The 17,346-nt window shown below is 43.3% G+C and overlaps 1 protein-coding gene across 1 annotated transcript; it reads left to right on the top strand.

Annotated features, from left to right (window-relative positions):
• Nucleotides 1–1,850: 1,850 nt before the first annotated feature.
• Nucleotides 1,851–3,539, top strand: LOC130274581 (piggyBac transposable element-derived protein 4-like). Its single transcript, XM_056523013.1, has one exon. It carries the CDS (start codon nucleotides 1,851–1,853, stop codon nucleotides 3,537–3,539), a length of 1,689 nt encoding a protein of 562 aa, XP_056378988.1.
• The last annotated feature ends 13,807 nt before the right edge of the window (nucleotides 3,540–17,346 follow it).

The following is a 17,346-nucleotide window of genomic DNA, read 5'->3' as shown; positions in this document are numbered from 1 at the left end:
GCTAAATGTTGCTTCTTCTCTTCTCGGCCCTGCCGTATCCCCGCAGAACACTTTACATCCACAAATCGGGTATTTTCATCCTCGGGAGAAATTGGGTTATGGATTTTGAGGGTCTTTTTAGCCTTTTACCCCTTTTGAAAATGAAAATATTGGGGCTATAACTGCTTTGCTACTGTTTCTGTAAAACACTTAAAGGGTTAACACACCTTCTGCTTGTCATTTTGAATACTTTGAGGGGTGCCGTTTTTAATGGAGTAATTTGTAGAGAATTTCCAAACGAAAGGCTCCTCAAATCCACTTCAAACTTACCCTGGTCCCTGAAAAATTCAGATTTTAAAATTGTTGTAAAACTTTAACCCGTTTACGCAAAATCAGGTACATGTACCTGATGATTAGCGGTGACTTCCCGCAACATCAGGTACATGTACCTGATGACTTTAAACTGCCACAGCGCCGCCGGGCGCTGCGGTAGTTTTGCGATCCCGGCTGACATACTATGCCTGGTAACGGGAGTCACGATCCAGGGACCAATCGCAATGGTCCCTGGTCCAGGATCGCTGCTATTGGTCAGCCTGTGTGACAGCTGGCCAATAGGCAGCGTTTTAAGCCCCGGGAAACATCGCTCCTCCTGCTGGCTGTCTCCGACGCTTCAGTGTGCTGAGACAAGCGATCGGAGCAGCTGCGCATATAGGAGAGCCAGAGAAATACCACAGATTGCCCCCAAATATAAAGAAAAAGCCCCTATTAACCCCTTAAGTGACAGTGGCAGTGAGGCAGGGAGGTGTAGGAGTGTAGTGAAGCTGCCAGCTGTCAGTGTGTCACAGATCGTCATAATCACTGCTCATCCTGTCAGTCACAGTTAACCCCTTCACTGCCAGATCACCCTCAGTGACTCTCAGTTAACCCCTTCACTGCCAGTGGCAGTGGCAGTAACTGTCAGCCCTCATCCTGTCAGCTGTCATCCTGTCAGCTGTCATCCTGTCAGCTGTCATCCTGTCCATCCAGTGATCATCCTGTCAGTCCGTGATTGATCATCCTGTCATCCTTTAACCCCTCCACTGCCAGATCGCTGCCAGATCACACTGTCCATTAACGCTTTCACTGCCAGTGGTCATCCTGTCAGTTGTCATCCCTTTTTGTTCCGTTGGTTCATAAAAAAAATAAAAAAATAAAAAAAATTAAAAAAAACAACAAAAAAAAATAAAAAAAATACACTTTTAGTTAGCATATAGGGAAAGTCTGAGGTTGGATTCGCCCTTATTAGGGCGAGTGCTCTGTTAGGCAGGGTCAGTCTGTAGAAAGTAGTCATCCTAAAGTTGTCCGTGATCATCCTAAAGTTGTCATCCTAAAGTTGTCAGTGATCATCTGGTCTGTCCGTGATCATCCTGTCAGTGATCCTGTAACCCCTCCACTGCCAGATCGCTGCCAGATCACACTCAGTGACCTATCCATTAACGCCTTCATTGCCAGTGGTCATCTTGTCAGTTGACATCCTGTTTTGTTCTGTTGGTTTAAAAAAAAAAAAAAAAATACAAAAAAAAACTAAAAACAAAAAAAACTAAAAAAAAATACACTTTTAGTTAGTGTCTAGGGAAAGTTTAAAGTTGGATTAGCCTTTATTAGGGCGAGTGCTCTGTTAGGCAGGGTCAGTCTGTAGAAAGTAGTCATCCTAAAGTTGTCCGTTGTCATCCTAAAGTTGTCAGTGATCATCTGGTCTGTACGTGATCATCCTGTCAGTGATCCTGTAACCCCTCCACTGCCAGATCGCTGCCAGATCACACTCAGTGACCTATCCATTAACGCTTTCACTGCCAGTGTGTGTCCTAAACAAAAACCAAAAATCTACAAAAATGACAAAGCGTTTCTACAGCGCAGAAGAGGCCTTTGAGATACTGTTTGCCGATTCTGGCTCTGACAGCGGAGAGGATCTTGAATTTTTAGCATCCTCATCATCCTCATCTGATGAATCCCCTGAAAGGCGCCCTGGGCCTAGTGCACAAGAGCAGCCAAGTGTCCAAACATGGATCCCCACTAGTAATTTTATACCCCAGATCCCCAATTTTACAGCCACCCCAGGCATCCATGTCGACACAACAGGGTTTCGGGAAATACATTTTTTTAAATTGTTTTTCTCGGATGACCTTATCAACCTCATTGTGGCAGAAACAAATTTGTATGCAGAGCAATTTATTGCACGCAATCCCAGCAAATATTATGCTAAGCCCCACAAATGGACCCCTACTGATGCCACCGAAATGTACAAGTTTTGGGGACTGTTACTCAATATGGGCCTTTGCAAAAAACCCACCATCAGGTCCTATTGGGTGACAGACATCCTATACCATACCCCTCTTTACCCCCTTGTTATGTCTAGGACTCGATTTGAAATTCTATTTAGATTCCTCCACTATAACAATATTGATGAATGCCTACCCCAAAGTGACCCCGCCTTTGATAGGCTATTTAAAATTCGGCCCTTAATTACTCATTTTAATTCTAAATTTTGTCAAGTGTATACCCCCCAAAAACAGATTTCAGTGGACGAATCTCTGGTCCATTTCAAGGGCAGGCTACGTTTCAGGCAGTACCTTCCCAACAAAAGGGCTAGGTACGGAATAAAGCTGTACAAATTGTGCGAAAGCGCCACAGGATATACTTTTAGGTTTAGGGTTTATGAAGGAAAAGATATATCCATTCAGCCCCCAGAGTGTCCCCCTGTCTTGAAAACAAGTGGGAGGATAGTATGGGATTTAATCCATCCCTTACTGGACCGCGGTTACCACGTATATATTGACAATTTTTACAACAGTGTCCCCCTTCTGAAGTCCCTTGCTGCCAGAAGTACAGCTGCGTGTGGCACCATCAGAAAAAATCAAAAAGACCTACCGAAAACTTTTATTTCGACACCAGTGCCCAGAGGACAAAGTAGGGCTGTTTGTACGGACACTCTGATGTTGCTGAAATACAAGGACAAACGAGATGTCCTTGTGTTGACAACACTCCATGGTGACCAATCAACCCCAGTCCCAATCCGAGGAGCCACAGAGCAGACCATCAAGCCTGTGTGTATCCAGGATTATAATAAATATATGGGAGGGGTGGACCTTTCCGATCAGGTCCTGCAGCCCTACAGCGCCTTAAGAAAATCTAAGGCATGGTACAAAAAGGTGTCCGTGTACCTGACCCAAGTTGGGCTGTATAATTCCTTTGTACTCTATAGGAATGCTGGTCACAGAGGGACCTTCCTAGAATTCCAGGAAGCAGTCATTAGATCTCTCGTATTTGGGGAGCAGGAAGAAGAGGCCACCACTTCTTCCCAAATGGAGGTCTCAAGAATTGTCCGTGGGCAACATTTCCCTGGCAAATTGCCTCCCACAGAAAAGAAAAGGAGACCCCAAAAACTTTGTCGCGTCTGTTATGCAAAAGGGGTTAAAAAATATACAACCCATATTTGTGAAACGTGCCCCTCTAACCCAGGCCTCTGTATTGGTGAATGCTTCCAAGCTTACCATACAGCCCCTGATTTGAAAAAACTGTAAAAACAAAATAAATTTCTCATACTCCCTGTTTTTTTGTTTTATTTTATATCCACTTTTTCCCCATTTTACCATCTGAAATTCCCTTAAAAACAAAAAAAATTCCCATTATATCCCTAGATGAATACTTTCATGAGTAACATAAAACAAGGAAAAATTCCCACTATATCCCTAGATGAATACTTTGATGAGTGAAATCAAACAAGCAACAATTTCCATTATATCCCTAGATGAATACTTTGATGGGTGGAATTTTCCTCAAGGAGGCACTCATGTTCTTGGATCTTTTGTGAAGGGCTTTCTAAAAAAAAACATTTAGCACTTATTTCCCTTCATATATTATGTCAAAAAGTGTACAATAGCAAAATTGATGCTCTGAAATCCTCTGGGGACTGCTATCGTTTTGGGACCTGCTATGTGTCCAGACTTCAAATTAGGACCACAACGGGGATATTTCTGATCACAGAAGAAATGGGGTTATAAGTTTTGTGGTGCATTTTGTTATTTTCATGTGCACAGTAAAAAATAAATGACTTAAAAGTGACACAATGGGGAAAAAAATGAATTTTCCCTTTTTTCCTCCTGCTTTGCATAAGTTTGCTCCAAAAACTGTGAGGTCAAAATACTCATGACACCCATGGGTGAACTCCTTAGGGGGTCTAGTTTTCAAAATGGGGTACATTATGGGGAATTTAATTGTTCTGCAAAGTGTGCAATGGGGCCTGAGACATTCCCAAGCAAAATTCATGCTCTGAAATCCTCTGGGGGCTCCTATCGTTTTGGACCCTGCCGTGTGTCCATACTTTGAGTAAGGACCACAACGGGGATATTTCTGATCACAGAAGAAATGGGGTTATAAGTTTTGTGGTGCATTTTGTTATTTTCATGTGCACAGTACAAAATAAATGACTTTAAAGTGACACAATTGGGGAAAAAAATGAATTTTCCCTTTTTTCCTCCTGCTTTGCATAAGTTTGCTCCAAAAACCGTGAGGTCAAAATATTCATGGCACCCATGGGTGAACTCCTTAGGGGGTCTAGTTTTCAAAATGGGGTAATTTTTGTGGGGTTTCTATTGTTACGGCAGATTATTCCTTTGGCAAATGTGCAATGGGGCCTGAGACATTAACTAGCAAAATTCATGCTCTGAAATCCTCTGGGGGCTCCTATCGTTTTGGACCCTGCCGTGTGTCCATACTTTGAGTAAGGACCACAACGGGGATATTTCTGATCACAGAAGAAATGGGGTTATAAGTTTTGTGGTGCATTTTGTTATTTTCATGTGCACAGTACAAAATAAATGACTTTAAAGTGACACAATTGGGAAAAAAAATGAATTTTCCCTTTTTTCCTCCTGCTTTGCATAAGTTTGCTCCAAAAACTGTGAGGTCAAAATACTCATGGCACCCATGGGTGAACTCCTTAGGGGGTCTAGTTTTCAAAATGGGGTCATTTTTGGGGGGTTTCTATTGTTACGGCAGATTATTCCTTTGGCAAATGTGCAATGGGGCCTGAGACATTAACAAGCAAAATTCATGCTCTCATAATCCTCTGGGGGCTCCTATCGTTTTGGACCCTGCCGTGTGTCCATACTTTGAGTAAGGACCACAACGGGGATATTTCTGATCACATAAGAAATGGGGTTATAAGTTTTGTGGTGCATTTTATTATTTTCATGTGCACAGTACAAAATAAATGACTTTAAAGTGACACAATTGGGGAAAAAAAAATGAATTTTCCCTTTTTTCCTCCTGCTTTGCATAATTTTGCTCCAAAAACTGTGAGGTCAAAATACTCATGGCACCCATGGGTGAACTCCTTAGGGGGTCTAGTTTTCAAAATGGGGTCATTTTTGGGGGGTTTCTATTGTTACGCCAGATTATTCCTTTGGCAAATGTGCAATGGGGCCTGAGACATTAACCAGCAAAATTCATGCTCTGAAATCCTCTGGGGGCTCCTATCGTTTTGGACCCTGCCGTGTGTCCATACTTTGAGTAAGGACCACAACGGGGATATTTCTGATCACAGAAGAAATGGGGTTATAAGTTTTGTGGTGCATTTTGTTATTTTCATGTGCACAGTACAAAATAAATGACTTTAAAGTGACACAATTGGGAAAAAAAATGAATTTTCCCTTTTTTCCTCCTGCTTTGCATAAGTTTGCTCCAAAAACTGTGAGGTCAAAATACTCATGGCACCCATGGGTGAACTCCATAGGGGGTCTAGTTTTCAAAATGGGGTCATTTTTGGGGGGTTTCTATTGTTACGGCAGATTATTCCTTTGGCAAATGTGCAATGGGGCCTGAGACATTAACAAGCAAAATTCATGCTCTGAAATCCTCTGGGGGCTCCTATCGTTTTGGACCCTGCCGTATGTCCATACTTTGAGTAAGGACCACAACGGGGATATTTCTGATCACAGAAGAAATGGGGTTATAAGTTTTGTGGTGCATTTTGTTATTTTCATGTGCATAGTACAAAATAAATGACTTTAAAATGACACAATGGGGAAAAAAAAAGAATTTTCCCTTTTTTCCTCCTGCTTTGCATAAGTTTGCTCCAAAAACTATGAGGTCAAAATACTCATGACACCCATGGGTGAACTCCTTAGGGAGTCTAGTTTTCAAAATGGGGTCATTTTTGGGGGGTTTCTATTGTTACGGCAGATTATTCCTTTGGCAAATGTGCAATGGGGCCTGAGACATTCCCAAGCAGAATTAAATCTCTGAAATCCTCTGGGGGCTCCTTTTGGTTTGGACCCTGCCATATGTCCAGACTTCGAGTAAGGACCACAACGGGGATATTTCTGATCACAGAACACATGGGGTTATAGGTTTTGTGGTGCATTTTGTTATTTTCATATGCTCAGTGCAAAATAAATGACTTTAAAGTGACACATTTGTGCAAAAAAATAAATTTTTCATTTTTTTCCTCCTTATTTGCATAAGTTTGCTCCAAAAACTGTTGGGTCAAAATACTCATGACACCCATGGATGAATTCCTTAGGGGGTCTAGTTTTCAAAATGGGGTCATTTTTGGGGGGTTTCATCATTTTTATCATAATGAGCTTTTACAAACGTGGGTTACTGCATGAAAGAAAAAGGCAGTTCAAAATTAAAAAAAATGCTAATAAAGTTTGAAGTCTTATAAAGTATTAAAAAAATATTTTTTTTTTTTTAAACTGATGTCAAAATAAAGTAAACAAATGGAAATATGTATCTGATTAAAAAAATGTATAGTTTATAGATACCTACGTAATATATAACAGTTGAAAGTAGCAAAAACGTAATTTTTTTCAAATTTTTCGCGAATATTGATGATTTTCGCTAATTTATAAAAATGTTATCACTTTTTTTTTTACACTTAAATGAAGTACAATAGGTCACAAAAAAACAATCTCGGAATTGGGTTGATAAGTAAAAGCATTCCAAAGTTATTACCACATAAAGAGAGACATGTCAGATTTGAAAAAAAGGCCTTGGTCATTAAGGTCAAAACAGCATGTTGAGTAAAGGGGTTAAATTGCTGCTAAACTTTAAAGCTCTCTAATGTCTTCAAAAAGCTGAGGGGTGGGAAGGGTGGTGGTGGGTTAGGAGGAAGACATTTTTTTAAAATTGTTTATTATGTATGGAAATTTATATAAATGTATATAAATAAAGATAAAAAGTAAAAACATGTATACTTTACCATGCCAACATAAAGTAGAAATATATTGTATATGTAAATCAATATGTCATTTATTTAGCATGACCATTTTCCTTACAAACAGAACATTTCAAAATTAGAAAAAGGCTAATTTTTCATTTTTTTCTAATTTTTTTTTAAATATTTGACAAAGAAATGATGCAAGTATCGATGAAAAATGTACCACTATCTTAAAGAGTACCTGTTATCAAACTATATTTTCTAAAATAACTCCTAACTACTGCTAGCACCCCTCCTGCCCTTAAAAAAAATTCAGAGCTTTAAAAATCTCTGAATCATACCTTTCCCCTTACTCACATTGTGTGAGCTCCAGGGAGGAGAAAGTGGGCGTTCCTCAGCAGGTGCACCATCACTGAAGATTCAAGGTTATCTAAAGGTTTGACTTCCTGTGAGGATATCACAAAGTCCAGTGTCAGAAAATGTTGGCCGATCTTCTGTCTTCTACTGGAGGGTCACTTTGCATAATAATATCAGAGGAAAATAAGTGAGGAAAGCCTGAGGTCTTCACATCCAACCAGCTGTCCACGCAATAAATAATGGTCACTTTTCCCGTTCTGCTTCTATGCATCAGATGCGTCCAGAACTTCCAGACTGGATTCAGTGCACTAAAGAAATGTGACAAAGATAACATCTAGAATTAGCATAAAGAATACACAAAGAAATATCTAGATTGTATTTAACAGATTGTAATCAAAGAAAGGGCGTGAAACTGTCACCAAAATGCAATAATGCTGTGACAATGTTCAATGTACATCTAAGGAGATCGAATTTTTCCAAACTTGTCGGCTCAGTTGCGAACTGGCAATGAAATAAGCCCCTAAACATGTTTATAACACTGCCTAAGAGCTCTAAAGCCCTGTATAACACTGATAGGAATGTATAGATCTACAGAGTAGTAAGCTCAGCACCACTAGAGGCACAAAGGTAACGAGGGCAGGATGATCAGCTGTCAGCATACATGGCCCCCTGAAGCTGAATGGCTATACTGCTGTGCTCTCACACACTCAGTACAAGATAAACAAATAATAAACCCTAGAAAGAATGATGCAGAGCAGTCACCAGGTATGCTTTTCCGAGTGCTTTTTTATTGTTCCATGGAACACACGTGGTTACACATGCAGGGGAACAGATGGATCATAGACGCAGGGGTAAGTGAACAGGCGACGGTCCGTTGCATGCCAAATCGCTTGTTCAGGCCTATGATATGATAGGCCTGATGAAGCGCTTTGGCATGCAACAGTCCATCGTCTGTTACTGATAGGAATGTATTCAACTAGTTATGGGACATGCAGTAACCCATGGTAACTAACAGCTTGTTTAACGCACTCATGGATGTTATAGGCTTATTAACACTAAAATAAAGCACCATAAAGTATCACTGGTTGTTGTTAGATGCCTGCCGATGTTATAATGCACATGAAGGTATCAGAAGATGCAGTAGCTTTTTCCAAGCATGCCAAAATATTATCCCTTTTTCGGAGTAGCAACAGATTTTCAGTCTGGCAAGTGATGAGAGAGTATGGATATTTACAAGCGTTCCATAAATAAATAAACAGAATTGGGGTACCAAAATAGTGAAGAAGAATTAACTTTTGTATAAACAACTGAAAAAGTTATCTTTTTTGGGGGGATCATGGGTTGTGTATGTGTAGGCCTGCTTGAAACTACCAGCAGCAAGGTGATGGCAGATTGGTGGGACTGATAGTATTTAATGTACAGTAGGCGGTAAAAAAAAATAATGTTTTTCACTTTTATTTTTAAATGAGGTTTTTCACATTTTAGAGTCCTAGCTGGGACTAGAGGGACTTGTACCGGAGTACCGCAGGAGGAGGCAGGTTAGTAGTAGCCAGCATACAGCAGGATGAGGCGGTCTAGAACTATGCAGCTTATAGCAAAAGGTTTAACAATGTTGGGTTTTCAAAATTTTCAAGGCCTAGTTGAAGGTAACATCAGCAAAGGTAATTGCGGACTAGAGGAACTGGATAGAGTTGTAGTAGCCATGAGATTTAAAAATTAATTTTTAATTTTTTTATTTTCAAGGCCTGGTTTGAATTAACAGCAGCAAGAGTGGTGGCAGACTGCTGGGATTAATGGGAGCCAGCGTACAGCAGGAGGAAGTGGACTGCTATGAGTGTAGTAGCCAGCGGACAGCAGGGGGTTTCCAAACTGAGGTTTTTCAAATTTCTGAGGCCGGACTAAAGGGACTGGCAGTAGCCAATGGATAGCAAGAGAATGAAAAATTCAGTTTTTTTTTTTCAAAGAGCAGCAGTGAGCAAATCCCCTTGGCGTTTTTCAGTTTGGCGTTTTTTTAATTCTCTGCGTTTTTGGGCTCCTTGGCAGTTTTTAAAAAAAGTCCTCTTGTCGAGACTTAGGTGTTTTTTCGGGAAAATCTTGGCGTTTTCCTCCCATAGAAGTCTATGGGAGTGAAAAAGCGCCAAGAAAAACGCCATGTGGGTTTTAACTTTGGTGTTTTTTCAGGCAGTTTTTATTCTCTTTTGGACTTAAGCGATCCAAAAAAGTGATGGAGATACCTTTTTTATTAAAATTTCGTAGGGTACCTGTCACGATTCGGCTGGCTGGAGGTGGATCCTCTGTGCCAGAGAGGGATTGGCGTGGACCGTGTTGGTGGACCGGTTCTAAGTTGCTACTGGTATTCACCAGAGCCCGCCGCAAAGCGGGATGGTCTTGCAGCGGCGGTAGCAACCAGGTCGGATCCACCAGCAACGGCTCAACCTCTCTGACTGCTGAAGATAGGCGCGGTACAAGAGAGTAGACAAGAGCAAGGTCGGACGTGGCAGAAGGTCAGGGCAGGCAGCAAGGATCGTAGTCAGGGGCAACGGCAGGAGGTCTGGAACACAGGCTAGGAACACACAAGGGAACGCTTTCACTGGCACAATGGCAACAAGATCCGGCGAGGGAGTGCAGGGGAAGTGAGGTATAAGTAGGGAGTGCACAGGTGATAACACTGATTAGGCCTGCTGCGCCAATCAGTGGCGCAGTGGCCCTTTAAATTGCAGAGACCCGGCGCGCGCGCGCCCTAAGGAGCGGGGCCGCGCGCGCTGGGACAAGACAGACGGGGAACGGGTCAGGTACGGGTGTCGGGACGCGCATCGCGAGCGGGCGCCTCCCGCGTCGCGAATCGCATCCCGGCTGGGAGTGATATTGCACCGGGGCGCTGCGAATGAGAGGATGCTGCGAGCGCTCCGGGGAGGAGCGGGGACCCGGAGCGCTCGGCGTAACAGTACCATTACATTAAAGGGGTTCTCCGGTGCTTAGACATCTTATCCCCTATCCAAAGGATAGGGGATAAGATGACTGATCGCGGGAGTCCTGCCGCTGGGGACCCCTGGGATCTTGCATGCGGCACCCCAATGTAATCAGTCCCCGGAGCGTGTTCGCTCCGGGTCTGATTACCGACGACCACAGGGCCAACGGCTTGTGAGGTCACGCCTCCGCCCCGTGTGACGTCACACTCTGCCCCTCAATGCAAGCCAATGGGAGGGGGCGTGCCTACGGGAGGGGGTGTGACAGCTTTCACACCCCCTCCTATAGGCTGGCATTGAGGGGCGGAGCGTGACGTCACACGGGGCGGAGGCGTGACGTCACACGCCATCGGCCCTGTGGTCGTCGGTAATCAGACCCACACAATGATTTTTTTTCTGTTTCGCCATAGATTTTTGGGTAAAATTACCGATGTCATTATAAAGTAGAATTGGTGGTGCAAAAAATAAGCCATCAAATGGATTTTTAGGTGCATAATTGAAAGAGTTATTATTTTTTAAAGGTAAGGAGGAAAAAACGAAAGTGCAAAAACGGAAAAACCCTGGGTCCTTAAGAGGTTAAAGCTGTGTAAAAGTCCCTACCCCCTTGCTGTCTCCTATTGGCCTTTGGAGCAGACTGATACATAAACCAGCAAATCATATGATAACCTGGGTTATTATGGGATATGCTGGTCACTAGGGCTGCACTATTTAGTGATTTCACACTTTGCAAAATTTAGTGATTACCTAGGCACTGCTGGCAGGAGAAACGGTGTGCCATACTGTACGAGAACCAAAAATCAGGTAAAACACAGGAGCCATGCCTGGCGGCAGACTCAGGTCCCTTGCGGCGCGTCCCAGCCCCACCAGTTTCTCCTCCCAGCAGTGCCTAGCGCTGAGAGAAGGGGACTTAACCCCTATATCACGGGCAGCCGTATATATAAGGGGCAGCCATGTGGCAGGTCCATGAAGCGAGCTCAGGAGTTGAGCTCACTTCATACTGGCTAATGGAAGACGTCACTGTTCTGGGTAATGTCCGGCATTAACCCTTTAGACCAGGGGTCTCAAACTCCCGGTTTGTGGCCCGCACCAGGGATGTAGTGAAAAAAACTGTCTTGAAGCAGTTCTGTGTCCTGAGCAGAGCAGAGACTGCACACACACCCCCATCAACCAATCACAGTGTCAGAGCACTCAGCACAGTGACTCAGCACTTTCCTCAGCTATTCGGGACACGGAACGCTTCAAGACACAGTTTTCTTCACTACTCCGGAGAGAAGTGCAGTGCAGTACAGGTAAGGTTGTCTATGTATGTGTGCATGTGTGTCTGTCTGTCTATGTGTGTGTGTGTGTGTGTGTGTGTGTGTGTGTATGTGCATGTGTCTCTGTCTATCTGTCTATGTGTGTGTGTCTGTCTGTCTGTCTATGTGTGTGTGTGTGCATGTGTGTCTGTCTATCTGTCTATGTGTCTGTCTGTCTATTTGTGTGTATGCATGTCTGTCTGTCTGTCTATGTGTGTGTGCATGTGTGGTTGTCTGTCTATGTGTGTGTGTGTGCATGTGTGTGTCTGTCTGTCTGTCTGTCTATGTATGTGTGCATGTCTGGGTGTCTGTCTGTCTATGTGTGTGCATGTCTGGGTGTCTGTCTGTCTATGTGTGTGCATGTGTGTGTCTGTCTATGTGTGTGTGCATGTGTGGGTGTCTGTGTGTCTGTCTGTCTATTTGTGTGTCTGTCTATGTGTGTGTGCATGTGTTGGTGTCTGTATGTGTGTGTGTGTGAGTCTGGGGGGAGGGGGGTAATCAACAATGCTAACTAATGTAGGGAACCTGCTTCTACCTAATGTGGGGAACCTGCTATTACCTAATGTGGGGAACCTGCTTCTACCTAATGTGGGGAACTTGCTACTGCCTAATGTGGGGAACCTGCTTCTACCTAATGTGGGGAACCTGCTATTACCTAATGTGGGGAACCTGCTACTACCTAATGTGGCGAACCTGCTTCTACCTAATGTGGGGAACCTGCTTCTACCTAATGTGGGGAACCTGTTGCCTACCTAATGTGGGGAACCTGCTGCCTACCTAATGTGGTGAACCTGCTGCCTACCTAATGTGGGGGAACTGCTACTACCTAATGTGGGGAACCTGCTGCCTACCTAATGTGGCAAACCTGCTGCCTACCTAATGTGGGGAACCTGCTGCTACCTAATATGGGGAACCTGCTGCTACCTAATGTGGGGAATCTGCTACTACCTAATGTGGGGAACCTGCTGCCTACCTAATGTGGGGAACCTGCTGCCTAACTCATGTGGGGAACCTGCTTCTATCTAATGTGGGGAACCTGCTACTACCTAATGTTGGGAACCTGCTACTACGTAATGTGGGGAACCTGCTACTACCTAATGTAGGGAACCTGCTACTACCTAATGTGGGGAACCTGCTGTCTACCTAATGTTGGGAACCTGCCGCCTACCTAATATGGGGAACCTGCTGCCTACCTAATGTGGGGAACCCCCAGAAGTAGCACCCACCATCATCCGTCAGCTCATGCTATTACCACACGGGGTAGGAGGAATGGGGGGGTTGCTGGTGGAGGGTGTTGCTGGTGGATGATGAGGGGCATATGATAAGGGCATTATATGTAATGGGCGCATGCGGCCCAGCCTCACCCAGCTGCTACCTCCAGTGGCCCCCGGATTATTTGAGTTTGAGACCCCTGCTTTAGACGCTGCAATCAAAGTTGATCTTGGTGTCTAAAATGCCAAAAACAAGTGCTGGTATTACAGTGGACCTGATTGGGACACCCGTGGCAAAATTGCAGCTAAGAGGATGGGTAGAGAGTCCTTACCTGCCTCCTTCCCCTCTAAACGGCGCTCAAATAATGCAGGCAGCCTCAGCAGCCTGCACTAATGGAGCGCCGATAACACTGATCAATTCTGTGCTATGGCACAGCATTGATCAGTGTCTGCAATCAAAGGATTACGTTACAGTCCCCATTGCAGGTTTTTTTAACAGTTTGTCTCCAGGTGTTGAAAAACTACAACTCTCAGAATGCATGACAGCCTTCGGCTGTCCGGGCAAGCTGGGAGTTGTAGTTTTAAAACAACTGGAGACAAACTGTTAGGAAAACATTGCCCCATGGGAACTAAAAAAAATTGTAAAAAGAAAAGATAATGAGAGTTTAAAACACCCCCCTTTTCCCCCTATTTTAATAAAATAATGTAAACAAAAAGAAACAAATATATGGCATTTACGTGCGTAAATGTCGGAACTATTAAAATATAATGTTAGTTAAACCTCATAGTCAATAGTGTAAATGTTAAAAATTACCAACTACCAGGATTGGTTCTTCATATAAAAAGTAATCAAAAAATGGTACGATATACTAATTAAAACTACAGATCATGGTGTAAAAAATGACCCTCATACAGCCCTGTATAATGGAAGAATAAAAGAGTCATAGTAGTTAGAAGAGGACAATTTTAACCCCTTAAGGGCCCATTTTCACCTTAAAGGGGTACTCCCGTGGAAAACTTTTTTTTTTTTTTAAATCAACTGGTGCCAGAAAGTTTAACAGATTTGTAAATTACTTCTATGCATGTCGCATTTAGGAAGCCCCTATGGTGCCAGAACAACAAAAAAAAAAAGCCCCACATGAAACAATATTTGGGAAGCAACATCCCTCAAAGAACATAACAAGGGGTACAGTGAGCCTTAACACCCCACAGGTGTTTGACAAATTTCCGGTAAAGTTGTACGTGAAAATGAAAATTTTTATTTTTTTCTCTTAAATGCTGGTGTTACCCCACATTTTTTATTTTCACAAGGGGTAATAGGAGAAGAAGCCTTTCAACATTTTTAACCCTGTTTCTTCTGAGTATGGAAATACCCCATATATGGATGTAAAGTGCTCTGCGGGCAAACTACAATGCTCAGAAGAGAAGGAGCACCATTGGACTTTTGGAGAGAGAATTTGTTTGGAATGGAAGTTGGGGCCCATGTGCGTTTACAATGGCCCCTTGGTGCCAGAACAGAGGACCCCCACATGTGATCCCATTTTGGAAACTACACCCCTCACAGAATTTAATAAGGGGTGCAGTGAGCAGTTACATCCCACTACCATTTGACAGATCTTTGGAACAGTGGGCTGTGCAAATGAAAAAAGGAGAAAAAGACACCCAAATTTGTTAGACAATTTCTCCCAAGTATGGAAATACCCCATATGTGGCCCTAAACTGTTGCCTTGAAATACGATAGGGCTCCCAAGTGAGAAAGCGCCATGTGTCAATGGTTGTCTGGCAACACTGGAAGTTGTTATTTCGCAACAGCTGGAGGCTCCGTTTTAGAAACCGTGCTGTACCAGACATTTCTCATTTTTATTGGGGGGGGGGGGGGGACGGGGACGGGGGTAAATGTGTAGGGGCATGTGTATATGTAGTGTTTTACTTTTTACTCAGACAGCCGAGGGGCATGTTGGGAGTTGTAGTTATACAACAACTGTAGGAGAACAGTTTGGAGACCACTGTGTAGTGGTGTCCAAACTGTAGCCCTCCAGATGTTGCCAAAGTACAACTCCAAGCATCCTCAGACTGCCCAGGCATGCTGGAAGTTGTAGTTCGGCAACATCTAAAGGGCCACATGTTGCTAAACTACAACTCCCAGCACACCTGGGCAGTCTGGGCATGCTTGGAGTTGTAGTTTTGCAACATCTGGAGCACTACAGTTTGGACACTACTGTATAGTGGTCTCCAAACTGTGCTCTTCCAGATGTTGAAAAACTACAACTCCCAGCATGACCATGCTGAGACTGTCCAGGCATGCTGGGAGTTGTAGTTCTTCAACATCTTAAGGGCCAGATGTTACAGAACTACAACTCCCAGCATGCCTGGGCAGTCTGGGCATTCTTGAAGTTATAGTTTTGCAACATCTGTAGGGCTACAGCTTGGGAACCACTGTATAGTGGTGTCCAAACTGTGGCCCTCCAGATGTTGCAAAACTACAACTCCCAGCATGCCCAGACTGCCTTTGGCTGTCTGGGCATGCTGGGAGTTGTAATTTGGCAACTCCTAGAAGGCAGCAGTGAAGATCACTTACCACTGATCTTCACTGCTGCCTCCACCGCTGCTCCGCCACCGCCTCCTTACTGCCACCGATCCCACCGATGCCTGCCGCCGGTCCCGCCGCGATCACCAGTCTCTTGGCCTTCTTGTGGACTGCGGTACCCGCCGCCATCTTTCCCCCCGCTCTGCCCGACATCCAGGGGCGGGCAGAGCGGGGATTTCAACTTTAATCCTCCCGCCCCCAACTGCCATTGGTCGATTAGTCCTAACCGACCAATGGCAGGGGATAGGAAGAGGTGGCATCCTATCCTTCAGGATGATCTGGGATGTCTCTGATATCTCCGATCATCCCTATTTTCCAGGCCTATCGGGTCATCAGAGACCCAATCAGCCCGGAATCGCCGCAAATCGCCGATCTTAATTGATCATCGATTTACGGCAATTGCTGACATGGGGGGGGGGGTCTCAGGACCCTCCCAGGCGTTGTCGCAGGATGCCTGATGAATGATTTCAGCAGGCACCCCAGTCCGGTCCCCGCCTGGTGAGCTGCGGGGACCTGAAATACTCAGGGCGTACAGGTACTCCCTGAGTCGTTAAGGACTTGGGAACGGGGGCGTATCGATACGCCCTGTGTCCTTAAGGGGTTAAGCATACTAATTTTTTTAAATAAAAAGATGGAATGTTTAGGTAGTAAATAAAACAAAAACTATATAAATTGGGTATTGTTGTAATTGTATGGACCCACAAAATAAAGCTAATGGGCTTCATTTACTTAGGATTTTCAGAGCAGATTTTGTAGGATTTTTTTGTCACCAGAATATCCGACCACAAAATCCAAAAAAAAACAGAAACTCTAAACTTTACTACACCAATAGTGGTGCCTCTCCCTAAGAGGAATACTTATCCCTTTTTACTTTACTCATAAAACCCCTCAAAGGCATGTGGCCATCAGTGTCTCAAAAAAAAAAAACCTACATATTCAAAAGAAACCTATGAATTTACTAATGTTTCCACATAAAATTTACAACTCAGAGCATGTGTAAAAAGAGCAAAACGTAAGATAAAATCTACAAGATACAATAGTAAATAGAATGGAAAAATACCTGAAGGAAACAAAAACCCACAAAGAAAACTACACTCCACCCTTAGTAAATGAGGGCCAATGTATAATTTTTACCGAAAAGTGCACCGTGTAGAAACAAACCTCTCCCCAGAAAGTTGCTAAATTGCTTTTTTTAGTCCGATCGGAATTTGATTGCTTCAAGCCTGAGATACAGGCTTGAACAATCGACCCCCTATGACTTTGCAGGGATCTATGTAAAAGATCAGTGTGTGCAGTGTTATAGCCCCCTATGGGAGCTATAACACTGCAAAATAAAGTGTAAAAAAGTTAAAATAAATTTAATAAAGGTCATTTAACACCTTCCCTAATATAAGTTTGAATCCCCCCCCCCTTTTCCCTTTAAAAAAAAACGTGTGCGGAAATGTCCGAATTATAAAAATATATTGTTAATTAAACTGCACTGTTGTTGGAGTATGCGCAAAAAAACATTCCAAAGTCCAAAATAGTGTATTTTTGGTCACTTTTTATATCACGAAAAAAAATGAATTCAAAGCGATCAAAAAGTATGATCAATACTAAAATGGTACCACTAAAAAATGAGCCCTCATACCGCCCCAAAGACGGAAAAATTAAAAAAGTTATAGGGGTCAGAAGATAACAATTTTAAAATTATTAATTTTCGTGCATGTAGTTAGGATTTTTTCCAGAAGTAAGAAAAAATCAAACCTAT

The sequence above is a fragment of the Hyla sarda genome, chromosome 5 (genome assembly GCF_029499605.1).
Source record: "Hyla sarda isolate aHylSar1 chromosome 5, aHylSar1.hap1, whole genome shotgun sequence".
In the NCBI taxonomy this organism is placed as follows: domain Eukaryota; kingdom Metazoa; phylum Chordata; class Amphibia; order Anura; family Hylidae; genus Hyla; species Hyla sarda.
The sequence above is the reverse complement of the archived record's forward strand: the minus strand, read 5'-3'. Positions and strand labels throughout refer to the sequence as shown.

Coding starts and splice junctions, on each gene's coding strand:
- LOC130274581 (XM_056523013.1), top strand. CDS start 1,851: ATGACAAAGCGTTTCTACAGCGCAGAAGAGGCCTTTGAGATACTGTTT.